This window comes from Eptatretus burgeri, chromosome 13, assembly GCF_056783735.1.
Source record: "Eptatretus burgeri isolate ZD-2024b chromosome 13, Ebu_testis_v1, whole genome shotgun sequence".
NCBI lineage: Eukaryota > Metazoa > Chordata > Myxini > Myxiniformes > Myxinidae > Eptatretus > Eptatretus burgeri.
Window position 1 is genome coordinate 57,820,222 of NC_140973.1, and position 22,096 is coordinate 57,842,317.

General features: G+C 44.4%; 1 protein-coding gene across 2 annotated transcripts in view; it reads left to right on the forward strand.

The window, feature by feature from the left end:
- The first annotated feature begins 8,924 nt into the window (after nt 1-8,924).
- The window catches only part of LOC147014562 (uncharacterized), a 151,488-nt gene continuing 138,316 nt past the window's right edge, over nt 8,925-22,096 (forward strand). For both annotated transcript variants that reach the window (XM_085850722.1, XM_085850721.1), the window contains exons 1-2: nt 8,925-9,011; nt 10,366-10,421. In XM_085850722.1, coding sequence (XP_085706848.1) covers nt 8,950-9,011; nt 10,366-10,421 — 118 coding nt within the window. In that variant the 5' untranslated portion in view covers nt 8,925-8,949. The remainder of the gene's footprint in view (nt 9,012-10,365; nt 10,422-22,096) is intronic.

Here is a 22,096-nt window from a genome sequence, read left to right on the forward strand (position 1 = left end):
AAATTGGCAATCGAGCCTACCCCACGTGGTCTGTCTGTTGGCAAACTTCGGTCCAATAAGGGACCCGTACTCTTCGTACTTCTCCGAAGAAGTACGATCTAAATTCCGGGCGATCGGTCGAGCCGACTCTGCAGCTCCATCTAGCGGTCGTGCTCGTGGCCGACGCCCAGCCCCGCAACAATATAGGGATAACTCTGCTCTGTGTCTGCTTTTGTAAGTTGCTTGTATATTGCCGCACCTTTCACTTTTCTTGCTCTTCCTGCTACAGACAACAATAAACAACATTCACTGTGCTACATATCTTTCCTTGCCTGCCTGTAATAAATCCTTGTAGAAATGTTCCCAGCTCGTTTTTGTCTTTCCTTTCATTGATCCAGCATGGCGCATATCCTAACTTAGCCGGGACTTTATTCCCAATGATCCATTCCTTTTAGCCAGTACGTCCTTGGCAGTGTCGCTCAGCTGCATTTGATCTGGGAAAGTGATCCAGTTCAGACAAGGCGTACCGAGGGTGTGTCCCCCGGTAATTAGATCACGTGGTTATTTTTAGGTAACCCGATTAACTAGATGGAGGACCCTATTGGCGGAGGACGTGGTTGAGTTATTGGAATTCACGCTTGGTTAGCGACCCGCCATGTCACAGAATTATCCGAGTGTGATGGCTTGCAATTCCGGGGAGTCTGGTGGGAACCCGAGATAGCTTCCCCCCGGTGGTCTTCTCATCACCCAACCCCTGGCCTGCAATAATATATATATATGTATATATATATATATATATATATATATATATATATATATATATATATATATATATATATATATATATATATATATAAACTACACACATACATAATAATAAATGAAGCAACTTCTACCCTCACTTCCACAGTTAACTTAGAAATCATAACCTATGGGGTTCATCAGATTGGAACTACATTACATATAAAAACAGTGGCAAAACTATATAAACATCATCCAAGTTAATTTTCAAGACCAATAATTGAGATTGGAATCGTGTGCTTGAATGTTTTAGTACTTCAAGAGCATCGTCGGTCATGAATGTTTCCGAAATAGCCATCACGGTCTGTTTTGATTGAGTATGCCTTGATGAAATCAGGAGTTAAGCACAAACCCCCTCGAGATCTATGGATGTGAATCACTTGGGACAATGATTCGAGTTACTGTGAGAAATGAAATAAATTTCAATCAAGGTAACTTTTCCGATTACTGTGAGCAGTATCAAGGTAGGTCAATGACAACCACCTGGTGGTGTCACCGATGGCACAACTTCACCTAGCGTCTATATCACTCCTTGTTCGGGTTCAAAGGCCATCCTGAATCCTGTGTTGTGGCGCTGTTTCACGGAACCAAAACACTTGAAATAATTGGCACTAAGCATTTTATCTTCCTGAGTCATTCCAAAATGGTGGTCAATATTCAGGGAACAATGGAGCGAAGTGACAGCTATGTGTGGTCATTGAAATCACAGATCAATAATGGTAACATCTCCATAATGTCTAAGGTTGTGCAAACCGATGTACACTTGATATTCTCCACACATCCTTCTCTTGTTTCACTTCAATAAAGCACATCTCTTCACCTCCATGTCATCAATTCTACAATCACATTCCAGTATTTCTATGATATTTTTGTTCAGCAGTACGATGACAATTTTCACATTTAACTTTCAATCAGGGATTGATGGGATGTCATATACCTAATTGCATTCTTATTCAGGACGATTGAACATTCACAAAGTATTCCGCAGGAAAGACACTGCACCTTTCCAGAATAAAATGAACATGCGTGATTGTAAGTAAATCTGTTTTAATATTCCTCTTCTTGCCTTGGCAGCTTGGCTGCCTGGTAGCTATCATTTCGTTGGGAAACAACTATGCCATTGATGCTGTGCCCCTATACCAGTGCACTGGTACTCATTTCACCAACCTTGGAAGGATGACAGGTTGAGTTAACCCCACCTGGTGTTAATTCAGCAGCTAACAGGGCTTGACCTCATGACCCTAAGATCCCAAGCCAGTAACCCTAACCACTAGGCCAACACCAGGCTATATGTTTCAATGTGTAATAGGAACACGATCAAATGGATAACATATTTTAGTATCTGTTAGCATGGCCTTTGACATCAAACAACATAAGTTCCTTGCACTAGTGAAGGCATCAAATCAATGATATTGTGTATGACAACCTGATCCAGATTTTGTTGCAGCTCTTGCACATTACTTGGCAGAGATTGATTTTTCCACACTTCCCGATAGATGATCCCAGATGTGGTGGATGGCGTTCGTATCAGGATTGTGGTGCCCAGGGAAGAAGCTGCTGCCAATTCCATATCTTCCAGATATTGATGGCTTTTGATGTATGACATGCAGTGCAATCTTACTGCAGAGAATGTGTTCCATAAGTTCTGTAAAGTGCCTTGCTAAGAGGGTTCTTGTATACCAGTTAGGTGATTTCCAGTAAGGAACACAATTACTGCAGGAAGATGGTGCCACCTGTCATACATCCAGAACCACCTGTGCCTGGAAGTGAGGAAATTGGTTGCAACTTCTTCCCTGGGCACCAAAGATTCCTGACATTGAACACCATCGAATATACCTGGGAATTGGGGGAAAAACTAATCTCTGCCAAGAAATATGCAAGACCTGCATATAAATCTGCATCAGGCTGTCTGTCGTACAGAACACCATTGATTTGATGCCTTCATGGGTTCACACATACCATATGATCAGATACTAATATATTGTGACAGTTCTGCAAAACCATCATTCCCCAGGCAATGGCATACAACAATCAGGTTCCCGAGTTCGTTATTTCCTTAGTACATGTGCAGATAGTCCTCCACTTTTGTGTAGTGGGTGTTATGGGTAATCATGTGTTGTGTGGGCTCAGCAAGGTTTTTCCCACCATTATATCCCCCTTTCATTATGGATAGTCAGTCACAAGCAGGCATGAGCACAGTGAACGCACACCACCTGTGCCAGCTAATTTGCACACGTGTGCCAAAAACCAGGTTTGAATCATGTGGCAGGATTGAACTCTCCACCACACTTTTCCTACAAACACGACAATGACCACACGACACTGATAAATCATTGACACATTTATTATCACTCCACATTATTAGAACATTGTTGTGGAACTTTGATACGTTCTATTTTCTTTTCTTACTTTTAGTTAACCGTTTAACCGACTCGATGTAAATCCTGTTACTCAAATCAAAGACACCGATTGATTCACTGTCAACGTGAAAGCACATTACATCAGAGAGTTTTATTCCAACTTGGTACTTGGCCAGCACCAAGGAGTACAAGCCACTGAGATGGTAAAACATCTTCAATGATTTGCACTAAAACAAGATTACATTTTCTGGTATTTATATGCTTTCATGGGAGAGTGGAGGGGGCTGACAAGCCCTAAGCAAAAGAACTCCAAACACAATACGTGTCTTCGAGGGGAAAAGCAAATGACATAATTACGGCAAAAGTTGCAGTGTTATCAACCAGGTCACTTTGTTCCATAGCAAGACATTCCTTTTATCAACATTTAGGTCAAAGACTCGGGTAAAGGGAAAACATCACTGACAGCCAATTCGACTTATAGCATAAAAATTAAATTTATAAAACACCAGCAACAATTATAATGGAGAGTACATTAATATAATTATATTCTCCCACAACATTATACAAGCTCACTATACACATTCTCCCTTGCTCGACTACAGTATGAACCACCACGCAGCCTCTACCAACACCTCGACCACAATCACCACGCAAACACAGCCAGAGGCAGCCTGGTTTGGTACTTTCCGATGTTCGGTTGATTAAAACCGCTGGAGAATGTTGGATTCCTCATTCTTGGAGTATTTTACAATACGACAAACTGGCGACGAAGATGGGATTGAACTCGAATCCACCGAAACCTTTTCTGCAAAATCCGGGTGAGCCTCCAATGCCTTTTATGGCCTGGACTCGTGTCTTTGAAAACTACGTACTGGCGATGCAGAAGAATGAACTCGCTGATGCCCGAAAGCGCGCACTTTTGATACATTGCTTCGGCAAAGAAGGTCAGAAACTCTTCTACACACTAACGGTAGCTGATAATAGCTACCAGACTGCACTTATGGCCTTGAGAAACTTTTTTGTCCAAAGAGTTCATGTCGTGGGAGAACGATATAAATTTCGTCCACGTGGTCAAAAAAATGGCGAGTCTACGGAGCAATATATTGCTTCATTAAGGGAGATGGTCATCACATGCGAGTTTGGAGAGCTGTCAGACGAGATGATCCGGGACCAGCTCGTCGAGAAAACAAACTCACCTCGCATTAGAGAACGTTTACTGCTAGAAATGGAACTGACGTTACAGAAAGCTACAACCATGGCGAGACAGATTGAGTCAGCAATGGCGGAAGCTCAAATCATCGGCCAAGGCACTGCCAGCGACATCCAGGCCATACACCCTGTTCAGACACAGGATTCACAGAGCAGCAAGAGACCCTTTCGGCTCACTGTGAGGGGGATGTCAGATGAGCGATCTCAACCGGCTCAAAGGAAAACGTGTTATTGATGTGGATCTGTAAATCACACAGCCAACTACTATGGATGCCCAGCAAAGGGACGCCTAGTGCAACAACTGCAAAAAGAGAGGACACTTTGATAAAGTATTCCGGGGTTTCAAACAGGTTCACGAAGTGACTGTCCCTGACATGAATGTGTTGAGTGGAGGCAATAGGGCTCGAGATGATGATAAGATAATACGCATTGTACAAGTTACTGCTGCCGGGAGAGAGCCGATGGACATTGAACTAATGTTCGATACAGGCTCGGCAGTGTCAATGCTTCCCGAATCCGTCTATCTGCAATGTTTCAAAAATGTGTCACGGACTGAGCCAAAACTACACCTGGTTAGCTACCTTAGAAATCCGATACCTGAGTGTGGTTGCCTGCATGCCGATGTGACTTTCGAGAATTACTGTGCACCTGCTGAATTTTATATAGTGCGGAGCGGCACTGTCCTGCTGGGCAGAGACCAGGTTGCTGCACTTGACATGCAACTACTGATTGGTCGCATCACTTCTCCCACCCAAAGTATTGCAAATCAAACCCCAGTCGCAAATGTTACAGATGGATTCATCTGTGCGTGGATTTAAGAGAACCAAATAAAGCGGTGCTGATTGATAGATATCCTCTTCCGCATTTGAAGGAAATGTTTGTGTGGCTGCGAGGCGGCACACTTTTCTCCACATTGGATCTGTAAAGTACATGCCACAAGGTGGTACTGCATGAGAACAGCAGGGACCTCACTGCTGTAACTACACATGAGGGACTGTTTTACTACAAACAAATCCCTTACGGGCTTGCTTCAGCACCAAGCTGTTTTCAGAGGATGATATCTGCCATTTTAAAAGACCAACCCGGAGCTCAGTGTTACCTTGACGATGTAATCGTTTATGGAGGGACTCCCGAAGCACATGAGAAACACCTCAGAGCGGTGCTCCAGTGCATCGTTGCTGCTGGACTGAAACTGAACCTTTCAAAATGCCACTTCAGACAGACAGAGCTGTCATTTTCAGGACATGTAGTGTCACACATAGGACTGAAACCTGACCCTGCTCATGTTGTTGCAGTGTCAGAAGCACCCCCACCGAAAGATGTGCAGAGCTTGCGCTCTTTTCTTGGGCTCACATCATGGTATGCGAAGTTAATCCCTAACTATGCATCAGTCATTGAATCCCTGAGAGAATTACTGTGGGGATCATCCACCTTCTTCTGGTCAGTTACAGCAGAGCAAAGTTTCAATTCGGTTAAAGAACTGATTGTCAGTCATCCATCTCTCGCTCTCTTTGATCCAGAGCTATACACCATTGTGACAACTGACGTCACCGATTATTACCTTGGAGCGGTCCTGAAGCAAATTAATGCTGACAAAACGGAGGAAACGATCGCATTTGCATCCCGGCCAACCGGAACAGATTCTGATGTGTCTTACACTGGTGGTGCGGTGACGTCAGGAAGGAGTGGTAGCTCCGCATCATCTCTTGCATTCCTTTGACAGGCAGATGCTAAATGAAATGTATTCCAGATCCATCCATCGGACTGTTTGTGTGAGATCCTCTTTGATCCATAACTTGGAGAGGCGCTGAAAATTTGGATTGTCCTTTTCGGAGGATGCCAGGTTCCCTCACTCGGACGGAGGAACCACATTCAAAGTTTACATCCTTTGCTCCATGGCGTTTGTCGGTGTACACCTTTTGCTTGTTCTGCTTCTCTTGTACTCTGATTGCCGTGCCTTTGTGTGACGGTGTGTTAGGCTTTGGAATCTGCAAACCAGATACATGTTGCTTGTGGTGTGCATCTCTCTCCCATGAAGCTGTTCAGCAGGTGATCGCTGTGTTGTGGTATGTCGAATTGCCCGGTATGTTTGAAGAAAGTCTATTGTAAATGTTTTCAAGTCTTTCCCCTCTGTTAACAATGAGCAAGCTTTCCTTTAAGCTTCTATTGAATCGCTCAATTTCCCCATTCACTTGCGGATGGGACACTGCTGACTTCCTGTAGGTAATGTCTCTGTCTTTCAGAAAGGTTTCAAATTCCTGAGATGTGAATAGTGAACCATTGTCAGATATAAACTCTTTTGGGTTACCTTCTGTGCTAAAGACTGTTGACAGGAACTTGATCACTGTAGCGGAAGTGACCTGGGAGGTGAAGGCAATTTCTGGCCATTTGCTAAAGTGATCATTGAGAGTGATAGCGAAACGACCACCCAGTGGCACAGACTCGAAGGGCCTCACTATGTCGATTGCCAATTTCTCCCAATCGGCATTGGGATAAGGAACCGGTTGTAGTGGTGATGCATGTGGCACAGCTGTCTTGTCGCGCTGCTGGCATGTAATGCAAGCCTTGACTGCGGACTCGACGTGCGCGTCTATTCCCGGCCACTAATACAGATCTCTGATCCGATGCTTTGTCCTCACTATGCCCTGGAGCGTATCATGCGCTAATTCAATGAAATCGATAGCACGAAGCACAAATGTGTATTCATCGCCCATTTAGCACCTTGGGAATAGCCCTGATGCTCCGCTTGCTTGTCATGCCAATTAGGCTTCCAGTGCACATTCACGCTCAGAAAGAGCAGCTCCATGTTCAGTGCAGAGCTCCGCTGCGTGGGCTGCCCAGGAGGTAATGACGGCATTTTCATGACTGAGCTCGCGTGGGCGGCGCCAGCACTGGAGAGATTGGGTGTGCACCAATGGGTGCTCTGCAAATCATGGTAACCATGCCTAGTGACTCTTGATCCGCACTAAAGCCTCACCCCACCAAGCAGCTCTTTAAGCAGTGTATTCCAGACCTGGAGAGGATGCTCTTTGGCCTGTTCGGTAGTACACTGTGAAAGGAGGGTCGGAGCTGTTGGAATGGAGCTGGAGCTGTGGAACGGACTTTGCGGGACGGAGCGCTGGGCGAGCGAGCGATTCAGGCACTGTGCATGGCGTATTCATTAAGGCCAGGCCAGTTAACACCTCACACATTCTTTCTCTCTTCTAATCGTCTGCTTTGGAAGCACTAGGAGCTAAACAAAGGTACGGCCACAAACCATTCTTTTCAGAGCGACCTCATTGATACACAACCCTTTCCATTTTCCTCCTCGCACCTCTTCAATATGCACCTTAGACACCAACCAGTATTCCTCCTTTTCACCACCTCCCTCAGTGAATGGGCAGTGCAGGCTCACATCAGCCCTGCTCAGTGAGCTAAAGAGGCCGCACCAACCGAGCACTGCTCTATCCCTCTTGCTTTATCTACGCTTCCGCAGATGATTCAGATGGGCACCCTTGTAATTGTAATGTGTTTGGATGAGTAACATGTTTAAGATATTAAGATATATGTATATATGTTATATATATATATATATTATATATATATATATATATATATATATATATATATATATATATATATATATATATATATATATATATATATTGGGATAGTTCTGCTTTCTGCCCCTGTGATTTATCAAAATCCCTTGTCCATTTTTGATTCCTTTGAAACTCACCGTATGTTCCTCACAGCCCTCTCTTGTAAATAAATCCACCGCTTGTTGAATTATGCTTTCCGATCTGCTTGATGTGTCTTTTCCTTCATTGGCCTCGCACTATCAGGACCTCATGTTAGCCTGGGAGATTTTAATTCCCCAACTAATTGGCCCCAGTCTATGTCCGGTGTGCACTGGCAGTTTCGCTCAGCTGCATCCCATTAAGATCGGAAGATAAGATAAGATCAGTGCATAATTGAGGGCACTTTCCCCGGCTGGAAAATCACGTGACCCCCGGGTAAACAGTAATTAGAGGGGGGACACTGGGCCATGTGGTCAACTAATTGGTGTTCCCGGCTCACCGGAGCACAGAGTTATCTGTGCTCGTTCGCCTCGGGTCTGGAAGCCCGGAGGAACCGAGGCACTCCTCGTACTAAATCCCGAAACCCGTGGCTGTAACAATTTATTGTCCAATCGATTGTGTTTCGTATCACAGATTATTAAAATAAAGTTTCTTTGCAATCATTGGGGTTAGTTTTTTTTTCTGGGATGGCATTATAGTGGCAGGAAGGATAACCAAGGAGTACACACACTTGCCTCTGATCTGTCTCGCCTGGGTTCAAATCCCGAACAGATTGTCATCTCAGTGTTTCGCAGGCAAGGCAAGAAAGACATCAATATGTGTGCCATCCTTTGGATGGATGTGAACTGGCATACCACATGCCAGCATTAGTTAGTGGATGTTAAAACGTTAACAATCTCACTGTGTCCTTCATGAAGAGTAGGCGGGTTCATGGCAGCACTTTGGCCAAATTCCAAATTCCTGTGCACAGTCTTGTATCCTGTGTCAGAGAGGCAACCAGTCCAGGATTGTAATCTGAGCCAAGAAGCTGCTTTGGTAGAATGGACACCGTCTGGAGCAGGGTGGATGATGATGACGATGATGATGGCACTAATATATACAAGTGAGTTGTAATGAAATGGTAAACGCAGCATATATGAATGTATTGTGAAAGCTGGAGTGAAATTGCTTGCTGGTCTAAAAGTGAAAAGCTACCTGGCACACCTACAAAATGTTGTGTTAAGTAGACTCACTGGAACAAACAATTTCATTTTAAAAGCCCTCTTGTAAAGATGGTGTCAACTAATGTTATGTCCGCCTGGTGAATTGGAAATGGCTGCACACCTCTCCCCAAGAAAGGTTATAAATACTGGATGTGAACACATCTTAGTAACTCCAGCAAATCCAACCACAGAACTGCAATCTCAGCATGTTTTGGCATAAGAGCCTCTTCAGTAAATATATCAGCCGACGAAACAGATGGCTTCACCTCGCTTTGATAGGAAGGCTTTCATGTGGCCAACAAGGCCTGATCTATGCAATACATGTTGCTTTCTAAGATCGATATGTTTTTTTTTTCCCACCGATGTTATGACAAGTATCGAAGAATGCTGGCTGTGAGTGTTTCAGTGCAAGACGTGCCCGCGTGTGAAGGTGCACACTCCCTCGCTGAAGCATAAATCCGATACAGTAGACTTCTGTGTAGAAATCTCGGCTTTCAGAAGAATCTCCAAATGAACGACGACGAATTGCAAGGTGCAGTCAGCCATTTTGAGCTTCTTATGGTGTTGGGGTCCTGAGGTCATGCTTTTGCGGTGCAGGTCGAGAGCCGGTCCATGCGCAAAGCGGGTATATCCACGTACAAGTGTGCGCGACATCTTCACAAGAGCAGAATGAATGAAAAAGACTTTCATGCTTTCCTAAATCGCGAAAGATTCATTGAAGATGAACAGTTTCAGTTATCTTGCATATTTATGATTGCCCAAGAAGCATAAACTTAAATGAGATGAGCAATTATATCATTAAAAATCCACTACATCCAAGATTAAAAATCAGAATAATAAATCTCCCATCGAACTCGCTCATTCAAAAACGTGTAGAGCTTCTTCGATAAGGACGATTTCGAGAAGTACTTCGAGAAGTACGGAGCATATGATGAGGTTTTGGTGAAAGACCACATGATGAGAACACGAATCAAAGGAAACGCTTCTGAACTGAAATTACAACCTCGAATCATGGATGCTGTGACAGTTGGTTCGAAGTACTAAAGTACAAAAAAAATCTAAAGTACAAAAATTATCCACTCTGGTGTTGGAATTGTCTTGGGTCATGTTTAAAATGTGATGCCATCATGTACACATGCAAACATGCACAAGCAAAGAAAGATACACACACACACACCAGTATCAGGCACAGGGGAGAGAAAAGGCTCGGTTTGACAGGGCGAACCAACCACTTACTGTTGGTTGTCTGATTAGGCTCAAGCCAGCAGCCAACTTGGCCGGATGCGAAGTCACGACCCAGGAGAGGCCACGTGAGTTAAAAAGTAAATGCAATTTTAACTCTGACTCTTTAATCCTCATGCCAAAAGGCCATTCTTTCCATTTTAAGCAGTGCACCCGATGGCACGGTGACATTACACTTTTACTGTCACCAAGAATTACGATATAAGATGAAACACATTGTTCGTGTAATATCGTCCTTCTTGCTGACACGAAAGCATTTTTGTAAAAGCTCATGGGTAAAATTTTTCTCCAAATTTTAACTTTTGAGGAATAGTTTCCAAGTGTCGCTCTGGGAGAGACGAGATGGCGTTTCTCATGCTTAGTTGTGACCTATTTAATATCCTGTATATGATTCACCTGCCCTTGCAAAGCCTGGTGTTGGCTTAATGGTTAAGGTGGCTGGCTTCTGATATTAGGGTCTTGAGTGTCAAGCCCCTGTTTTTTTAACCATTAAATCAACACCAGGTGGGATGACATCCTGCCATCCTTCCAAGGTTGGTAAAATGAATCCCAGGTTACTGGTAACAGGGGGAACTGCATCAGTGGCACAGCTGCATCCCGAGGCTACGATGCAGTCAAGCAGTCAGAGGCTGCACATAAATAAATAAATAACAAAAACCTGCCCTTGTGGAATGTTGTACATTTATTGTGATATTTTAAGCATCCAGTTCGGCTTCAGGCTTTATGAATTTGGCATAAAGCGCATGATTCATATCGAGGAAATGATGTTTGAAAGGGATTTGCATTGTTGGTTGAGGGTCGAACTCAAAACTGAAAGGCGAATGATTACGGATCAGGTACTGTGGTCCTGCTGTCGATTCTGACATCTCGAGGAGATCTTGATTAAGTGCAGTAACGGCTGAATGCAGAATACAAAAACATGAAGCTTCTAACCCTGGCTGTCACAAACACGCCTCAAATCCCAATGCTTCGTGTACCAAGCTCCAAACTTACTACTACTTCCTCGCTCGTCTGAAGGTTCTGAAATATTTATTCACTCGACCACAAAGTTATAAATTAATACAAACCTTGCCACCTGCCTCTACTTTTTGAGACGTGTCTTGGAAAAGTTTTAAAAGTCTCTTATTTGATGCAGGTTTCACCTTCTGTGCAGTCAAGCTCATCAAGAGCGGAGGAGATACAATGATCGACTGGATCATTGCCTTCATTATTATTAATACTGGCTGTATGGATCACCAAACTTATCCCAAATGATTGGAGACGTGGAATTATCCTCCCGTTTTGGAATGGAAAAGGTGATAAGCATATGTGCAACAACCATCATGGCATCTGTGTACTCTCCATACCTGATATTAAGCTGTTTGCCCTAGTTCTCCTTGCTCGGTGAGGTCAGTGCTTCGAAGCAAACACTGCCCAAAACAGGCAGGGTTTTCTCCTGGAAGGGGTACCACAGGAACAGATCTTTGCCATCCATCATTTGATTGAAAAATCCAAGGAGTTCCAACGGATGTGCCTCCATTGCCCTAACTGACTTCAAGGTAGTAATTTTGACTCGGCATGCCATGAATCACTTTGGAAAGTACTTAGGGTCTGTGGCATTCCTCCAGGTCTATGGTATTCCTCTGGCCCCTCTACAACTCATAAAGTCTCTCTATACTGATACTTGTAGCACTGTTTGGAATGGAAATCAACTTTTTGAGGAATTTCACAGTCAGGTAGTTGTATGGCAGGGTTGCATACTTGCCCCAGAGCTGTTTAACACTATTATCGACCATCTTTTGCATCGACTCCTGCTTCTCACTGGGGAATAATGCTTGGCCAATATCAGCTTATTGACTTGGATTATGCTGCTGATGTGGGTATCTTCGCTACCGGTGAAATTGCCCTCAAAATCTCGCTGCTGGTATTACAAGAAGAAGACAAGTGTCACACCCAGCAACATCAATCCACCAAACTGAGATATCCATGTTGAACTAGAATGACCACTCGGTCACGCTCATACCTCCGCAAGGCTGATTAGTTGACGTTTTATATCCCACTGAGAGGCTGGATCTGGATTCGGACCTGAACTAAAATCTAATCGGCTTGTCCTTGTCACCTCTTGTTGTAACCAACTCTTTCACCAAGTTTCGTCTGAATCCGTCCACAACCTTTTGAGATGTCGTGCTATATTTTGTTTTAGCCCCATTACTCAATGGTGAAGAATCACTTAAAAAATTCTCCGATCCGGATTCGGATCTTCAACAAAATCGAATCAATTCTTGCTTGTCACACACCCAACCTGTCCACCAAATTTCGTCCTAATTCGTCCACAACGTTTTGAGATATTTTGTTCACAAACAAACAGGGGTGAAAACATAACCTCCATCTACCTTCGGTGGCAAAGGTAATGAGTGCAATATGTGGAGCAGATCAAAGTGTGAAAAACAAAAAATAAAGTGAAAATTATTTACTTTAAATTTTGTGTCAAAAGCAAAGATTGTGATGTACTGCAGAAGTGGCATTCTCTCTATATTGTTTATAATACCGTTTTATTCTGTTATTTAAAAGCTTCAAGTTGATGTCAAAACCTTGATGTTCTAATTACAGCCACTAGCATTACTTTGTTATTTTGATCAAGTAGCTAGATTGCCTTCTGGAGGACAATAATGTGGACAAAGTGCTTCTGTAACTTGCTGTTTTTAAAAGTCAACACGTAATGCAATAGCCGAATGTACTCGTACATGCTCCAGCATATTGGGAATTACATTGGGAATTCAGATTGAGTTCATAAACAAACGATCTGTAGACCTGACTGTACTTCTGTGGGGGTATGAACCGTGGAAGATGAAAGATCTTCAAACTACACGTTCATTCCCATAGTTGTTCCGTGGCTAAGTTGGGATTGAGAGCCGTTTCCTTGGGGATTTCTGTCATGTGGAAGCCAAAGCACTCCAAGCATATCATCTCTTCTGGCCAGTACTTTCATCAGTATGTTTCTAAGTATTTGACCCTTTGCCTTCTCAGTGTTCCATTCTCCGTCACCTGACCATTGCTGTACTTCTTTTTTCTCTCTCTCTCTCTCTCTCTCTCTCTCTCTCTCTCTCTCTCTCTCTCTCTCTCTCTCTCTCTCTCTCTGTCTCTCTCTCTCTCTCTCTCTCTCTCTCTCTCTCTCTCTCTCTCTCTCTCTCTCTCTCTCTCTCTCTCTCTCTCTCTCTCTCTCTCTCTCTCTCTCTCTCTCTCTCTCAGCTTCGCACCACTTACCATATTCGATAGGTCATGCTCATTCAATCATTACGCCACTCTTCATCAACTTCCAAAGTCAAAACGTTTTGTCTTGTTCACCAGCCTTCCCACGCATGGAAATATCTATGTCCATTTAATTATCTTCTTTACAGTCCTTCAAGATGGTGGCTTGCCGTTATGTCGCTCTCAACACGTGACGACGATCTCTACCCCCCTCGACAATATCATTTGTGCGTGTGTTGTACGTCTGGTTGGTCTTTCGTTCAATGTCAGGAGGTTAACTTTCACCCTCTGATGTATATTTTGTCACGTGACTTCAACAAACCAAGGACTTCACAGCAATGCATGCACCAGACCAGTTCAATCACCAAATTTTCATTCGCAAGACATAGTCCATTGGAACAGAGGTCTTGGCGATGTCATAAGTTGCCAAGTCACGTGGTCCGATTTGATCTTTGTGGACCGATGGCCTTGGAGAAATGGCTTTTGCAACTCCGTCTTTGTTCGATTCAATCTTAAACAGCAACAAACCTAATTAATCCTGCCGGTAGCAGTTGCATGTCTCAATGTTGTTGTGAGGAAGGTATCTGAGGAAGTATTTCAAAATAAAGTTTAGTTTCATCAGCGTATTGAACAAAATTCACTATTTAATGTTATATAAGCATTTTCAATCTCAAACAAGGGTGTAAAAGACATTAAATGTTACAAAGGTATTCTCTGTCGTAAAAAAACGATGGTCTTCTGATGCGGCATACTTTGTTATGGAGAGTCGGTGCTGCTGAAGCAGTTTCTTGGAAAGGGCTACAGCGCTTGGTTTGCCATTGTAGTGGGGAAACTTAGCATAACAATTGTGCATTTTGTGAGGAAAGCACCAAATTTGGCACACTAGTAGCCTATCATATTATGAACACATTTGGATATTGGGCCATCTCAAATTCAGCCGCTGATGGCTGTGGCAGCCATTTTCCACTGTCATCAAAATTTTGAGATGGCCCAATATCCAAATCTGTTCATAATATGATAGTGTCTACTAGTGTGCCAAATTTGGTGCTTTCCTCACAAAATGCACAATTGTTATGCTATATTTAGCTAAGTTGTCCCACTATTGCCTTCGCAGCAGCAGTGACGGCAGGAATTTGTAATTTGTTCAGGGTGACGGAGATAGGCCACAAACTCTTCGTGAAGGACACCGTGGGCTCTTTAACATCCACCGACTAATGCCGACAGACGGGGCGCCCGGTTAACGTCCATCCGAGGAATGGCACACACATTTCCTGGGAAACACCGAGATGATAATTTGTAGCTGGGTCGGGGTTCAAACCCAGGCTAAACATTGGTCTTTATCTCCTTCGTTGAAGCTCATCAAAGCTCAGACTTTCACACTGGATCTGTCTTGTCTTTCTGTTATAGTTTCATCCCTGAGTTGATAATTGTGTGTGTGTTTTTAACCCATTCCTGCGTCTTATCCGTACCTAATCAGTGTATATTGTCGATTTCGAGTTTATCTATCTGGCCTAACTCCACATCCCTCAGCTGGAAAGCGTGACTCATTGAATTAGGTCTCACACGTGCCTCATGGGGTTTGTTTTATCCTGGGTGTACGTTTTACGCTTCTCGACTTTCTCTTTTATTCCCCGCTCCTCTTATTTTCCAAAAAAAAAAAAAATTCACTTTGTTTCACATACAAAAAAAAAAATCACAAACCATTCGGCCTGTTATCTTAACCTTCCTTCACTCATTCTTTATCCCTATTTTAAAAACAAAACAAAACATTGAAGACATGATTGTGGTTCAAAGAAGAACTAGAATACCTCCTAATAAAACAAATTTGCTTCTTTAAAAAGCTTTAAAAACCATCTTAAAATCTTTCACTTTCCATATAGCCTGGTGTTGGCTTAGTGGTTAGGGTGGCTTGGGATCCGAGGGTCCTGAGTACTGGTGAGGGTGGTGGCTTGGGATCCTAGGGTCCTGAGTAGTGGTTCGGGTGGTGGCTTGGGATCCGAGGGTCCTGAGTACTGGTGAGGGTGGTGGCTTGGGATCCTAGGGTCCTGAGTAATGGTGAGGGTGGTGGCTTGGGATCCTTGGGTCCTGAATTCAAGCCCCGTTGGCTGCTGAATTAATATACACCTGGAGGTTGACTCAGCCTGTCATCCAGCATCAGCCTGACACTGATGAGCCTGACACTGCATCAGCAGCATAGCTGCGTCCCAACCAATGATGCAACCAGCAGCCACAGGCTGCACTCGATGGAGGGGGACTTTCCATATATCTCCGACAGGAACATCCCACATACGCTTCTTCTTCTTCATCTCAATTTCTTCCTCTTCTTCTTCACCAAATTTATTTTCAAAACCAGTCAATCACAAAAACTACCAGTCCGTGGACCATCCCTCAGAAATTACCGCATGGCTTTCCTCCGTGCTTTCAATAACCCTTAATTTCATCCTCATCGCAACGTCTGTCTTTTTCAGAATTCGGGATCATGAGAAGTCCAGTCCGTGGAGAATGCCAGCACACGACCATTAATTGTTCCCAGTCTGTACTGCACTTGCCAGGCACACCCGATGATGCATGTCGTGTAAGAGATATCACACCACCTCTTGGGAGACAAGTGTGGGTGAGGTGGCTTGATTGTGAGACAGGTGCTATCTTGTCATGCAGTCAAATCCCTGAAATAAAGATTGCTCCATGTGATTGAACCCAAAGTGTTGAAGTGTCTGCTGTGTTGAGAGAGCTAGAATATTGAATATTACACGTCCCACAACTCTCGCTGTGCATTCATCTCTGCTGTTCTGATACCTCTCCCTTGACACACATCCCGGTCCCCTGTCACATGTCCCACTCTCCCCCCACCACTCCCCTCCCCCGTCACAAATCTCTCTCCCCCCCCCAGCCACACTTCCTTCCCACACTCCCCACACCATGCGCCCCACTCCCTTTTCCCCCGCCACATGCCCAACCCCCACAATCCACCCTCTTCTCATCTCCTCCCCTCCCCCCTCATAGTGTGGTCCAACAATATTTAATGCATCCGTTCTCCATCATATCCAATTTCTCCATTCAGGTTGTTGCTGCTGCTGCGCTGGAAAATGTATGTTTAACATAAACATTTCTATCATGGGATTTTTTTCCAAGTCCTTTGTTTTTCCCTGGCGACTTTCTTCTCTATTTTGACAGGCCCTTCCCCCACCCTTGAGGCAGAGTTACTGTGTACGTCACAAACTCCATTTCGCATTGTCCATTATCCTCGATGAAGCCTCCAAGCCCTCTGGAATACCTACAGCTGTATTTTCCTCTCTGGAATCACCCACCGAATGTTTGTCTGTATGGTATATCCTACCCAAGGATGATGACTCGCCACATACCTCTTTCCTTTCATATTGATCAACTTAGACGACTGGTACATCCTCTCTCTTTGACCAAGTAATGACGAACTTTCCATACAATCTCTTGTTTCTCTTCTGCCCTTATTGGCTCTTCTAGCCACTTTCTTGTCAAGGCCCATATCTCTCTGGTTATTGTAATGGAGCAACCTCAATGATGCATAACATGGCTATTCACACAGGTTAATTGACAAGGACATAAATCTGCCCTCTCCCAAAAAGATTGGGCCACCATGGTGCACAGCAACTGATATTTATTCTGCCTGGGAATACTTTCACAAAAGTCTACTTTCTCTTGTACACCGGTTTATCCCATCCTCTCTGTGACTTTCCTATCCACCTTCTTGACCCTGGTACACTGAACCCTGTGGGGAAGCAGTTGCAGTCAAGTAGTCTGCTTCCACCACATCTTCTTCAATCTCATTCTTCCCTCCAGATCTTCAAGACAGCTGTTCACCACCATCTCAGATCATTCCCCATCCAAAACCATGATTTTTTCGACCCTCATTAATCCATCCCCAAAGGTCACCTCTTTCCAAAGTTTCCCATGCATTCTCTCCTGCCCCCCCCCCATACCCATTGTTTGTCCACCTTCCTCTGTCTTCACCTTCAGCTCTGCTGTTCCTTTTGTCCTGTTGTGTCCTGATCCGTTCAGTGTACTCATACTCGCTCTTTCACAAACCTTGACTATGTATACAAAAAAAAAAAAGAGAAGTGTGTCCATTCTACGGTGAACCGGAAAATACAATCTTACAAATCTCAAGGCTGAACTCTCCAATCAGTCTCCTTCAAGTGATAGTGGCACCTTGTCAAGTCTGTGTCCGGTGTATGCTCCCCTTGATCCCATCCCTCACCTCAAATGACATTACTGCAGACTTTGTCTAAGGTCAGGTAGAACGTCTAAACTCTACTTTTACTTCCAAATCTCGTGTAACAAACCCCATCCCATCCTGTTGCCACCTTACATTTGCACTCCTCACCTGAGAAGATCAAAAATTGTATCTGGCCTTGACCCTGCACCTTGTGCAGATGGCATCAGTGGACTGGTCATCAGTGGACATCAGTGGATGGCATCAGTGGACCAGAAGGACTGGTCCAGATGGCATCAGTGCCCATGTTCTCAAATCCTGCCCTGCTGTGCTTACATCTCATCTGTCTAACATATTCAATCTGCCCTCTTTTGACCGCCTCCCCTCTGCACAGAAGTCAGCAAACCACTTCCCAACCACAATGATGGTGCAAGAACAGTCCCCACCAATCATAGGCCAATGAGCTTTCTTCCAATTTATTGCACAAGCAACGTCATGGAACCCCTCATTGTTTCAGATGTCGTGTTTCCCGTTTTTTAAAAAAAATCCTGGTTTTAGATAATCATTTTTTATTCAATCCCAGTCACTCAACTGTAGACATGCTTCTGCTCCTCTATCTGCAATGGTTGGAGGCTCTCATTGTCAAGCTCAAGGAAGAGGTTCAGGTGTAAGGGAGATTGTACATGAAGGAATGAAGGATTGATGTAGGGAGAAGGAATGAGGAAGGCAAATGGCGGTTTATGTGCTGTGGTGGTGCGGAGTTTCATTAAAGTCTGTCTGAAACAAACAACCGTTTTCTGGTGTGAAATAACGTTTTCCGTTGTGGAAGAACATGATATTAGTGACGAGGAGAATAATGGCACACAAGTTGGACTTACCGGCTGCATGACGATTGGACATTGGTTCCAAATACTGGAGTGACGCACAGTGATGGAGAAAATGGCGACAGAGCTTGGAGTACTACATCATGGCCGCTGCGAACATTACCGAGAAGGAAGAAAAGCATGCTGTCCTGCTGCACATGGCTGGCAAACATGCTTCATTTGAAGGATATGTTTCGCCACGCAGGCCAGGCACCGTCCGAGTCGATTTCTAATTAAGTTACCCAGATTCGGTAGTTAGCGAGGTGTGATTTTGAACATTATGACGCCGATGAGGCAATGAAAAGATCTAATAATAGAGAAGTGTGCATCGCCGTACCTGCGCAGAAATGTCCTTCGTGAACCTCATTCGAACATTGACACTGATATGATCAGTTCGGACGATGGAAGTGTCTGAGACTCAAGCCACACAAGTGGAAGAAAGGACTGTGAATAACCCCAACACAGAAGCTGTTAACGTGGTTAACTAAACTCAACCTCGGCAAACTGAAAATGAGCCGCCTGTGTGGAAAGAACGTCATAAAAATCTGATGACATCATGACAAATTTCAGTGCATCTAAATGCTGCCATGGCCGTGGAATCATCGGTCATATGGACAATGATGACCACTGCCTGGCAAATGGGAAATCGTGCAATTACTGTCACAAACAAGTGAGTGTCTACCCTCAGGAGAGCCAGAAAACAACATCTTTGTAATCTCAAGTCTGAACGCTCAAACCTGTTACCTCCTCAAAATTCTGGTTGTGTCTATTTAAGTCTGCTTCTGGTGTATGTTCCCCCGCCATCCCCCCCTTACCTCAAATGGCCGCACAGCTGACATGGCACGTGAAAAGGCTGAATGCCTAAACTCCTTGTTGGCTTCTAAATCTTGTGTCCGAAACCCATCGCTTAATGTACCCACCTTACCCAGTCGCACCCAACTGTTCAGGGACTCTGTCTCCTTTTCTCCTGACAAGGTGGAGAGCTTGGTGTCAAACCTTGACTCAGATTCTGCAACTGGTCTGGACCGAATCAGTCCACATGCCCTAAAAACCTGCTCTGCTGCTCTTTATCACCCTCTCTGTTCTATTCACCCTCTTATTTGCTTAAGGTCATCTGCCATCTGCTTGGAAATCTGAAAACATTACTGAACCGGAAATAAAAAAGGGGCAAAAACATATCCCTGCAACTACAGACCAATCAGCCTTCTCCCAATCATCAGCAAGGTTATGGAATCCATCATCACTTCAGACATTAATTCCTTCCTCTCCTCAAATGGCTTGATTTCCGATCTTCAATATAGATTCAGACCAGGTCACTCTACCCTGGATATGTTGCTTCTGCTCTCCCAACAACTCTCCTAACTTCTGCTCTTCTGCTTTCCTTCTGCTCTGAAACTTGGTGGACAAGTTGGGTGTGCGGCAAGGCCGAATTGATTTGATTGTGGTGAAGATCCGAATCCGGATCCTGGTCCACGAGATGGTCCATACCTCCGCCTTGTAACGCCTGGTCCACGAGAACATATCAGGCCCAATACATTATTGAAATATCATGCTCGATATCGTTTTGGCCCTATCTCTCAATGGTGAAGAATCACGATAAAAATTAAATAATTATTTATCACCCACTCCTGTAACCCGCGAAGAAGATGGCGATAACCTGTCCACAAAATTTCATCCAGATCAATCCACAACTTTTTGATATATCCTGCACACAAACAAACAGACAAACAAACAGACAAACAAACAAACAAATCGACACAGAGGGGTGAAAACATAACCTCCTTCACCTTAAGCACTTTATAAACCGCATGCTGAGATTGAAACACAAACAGCACATGGACTTTAGAATAGTTATTTCCGTAATGAACGTTAGGAATAGCTCCTTCCCTATCGGGGTTATTATGTGATTAAATGCATTGGGTTGGGAAGTTAGCGCCCCCTCTCACCCGTTGGGATAATAGAGACGTCAGGGCATGATGACGTGAACCATGACTGCCATCATCACGGAGGGTGTGTGTGTTTTATTGCCATGGCGTTCAACGTGTGTGACGAACACCAGCATTCTGGAACATGCACCAAATTCTCGAATTCCCATTTATTGTTTAAAGCTCCACAAAGTCCATGTTTGTCTGTTCATCTGTCTGGACATCTATCCTGTAATATAATTTATTGTAGTTGACCCTTGTACCGTGTTTCATTCCCCTCCACACAAAATGACCGTTAAACAGACCAAGACATGACCCAGCCTCCCTGAAAATAATGCCCCATTTCCTGGCTTTGTGCCATGGACATTGCTGGATGTTTGGGGTCCATTCCAGTAGCATGGGGGTAGATGGGACGATTGCCCATGTTAAGTGTGGAGCTCTGCTCATGATGACAGCCAGAAGGACCAAGTGAGTGAATATCTGGCTGGGCAGCAGAATGGGCAGGGCTGTGGGGAAACCCTCCAATGGCTGGCATGGGGCCAGCCCAATAGCTGGACCCAGGCCGCCTCGGAAAATCTGACGTGTGGCTCATTGGCCCCGCCTGCCCCAGGGGTTATAAAGATTGTGCTTGGTGCCTGGTTCACTCTCTCTTGCCTCAAGTTCTCTTGGTCCTAGTTGTTGCACGCATTCTCTCTTGCGTCGAGCTTTCTTGGTCCAGGTTGTTGCACGCATTCTCTGTCTCTGTCTCTGCCCTGGTAATTATACTTGTTTCTGCCCTGGTCCCAGACACCCTACATCACCCTCACTTCTTCCCTGGCCCTGGATGCTTTGGTTCATGCTCGTGATGGAGCTCATGGACCCTCAGTTGTGGAGAGCAGTTTCGGGGCCATTTTGGAGAGTGGTACGAAGCTGGGGAGGGTGACGGTGACGTACATACCAGTAGGCTGAGGCCACCCTACCCTTCCCAATTTGTCTCCCCCTGTGTGTGTGGTCTGATGGGTACCCTGTTTTGTTATCCGGGAGGTAAGGCATAGGTTAGGCTAAGTCTACAACTTGTACATTTTCTTTCTTTTTTGTAAATACACATCTTGCTTTCTCTTTTCATTGCATTTCCCCTTTTCCTGCCCTGTTTGCCCTTTGACGCCATTAAAACCCTTGAGTTTCCTTCCTTCCTTCCCATACCCCTCATCGTCATTGTAAATAAATTATTCTTGTTATATTTCCAATCTGCCCGTGGTTGCCCTTTCTTCCATTAGTCCAGCAATGTCCGTATGTAGATTAGCCGGGAGGTTATAATTCCCCAACTTGGCTCTCTTATCATTCTGGCATTGTGCTGGCAGAAAGCTCAGCCATATTAATCAAGATCCAATAAAGATAACAACAGCATCATTGCCGAGGGTGCGATTCCCCAGTAAGGAGATCACGTGTTCTTCGGTAAACGGTTGTTAGACGGAGGACCCTGAGTCACATGGTCAAGTTATTGGCGTTCGCGGTCGATAAGTGACCTGCCGTGACACGAAGTTATTTGTGTGTGACGG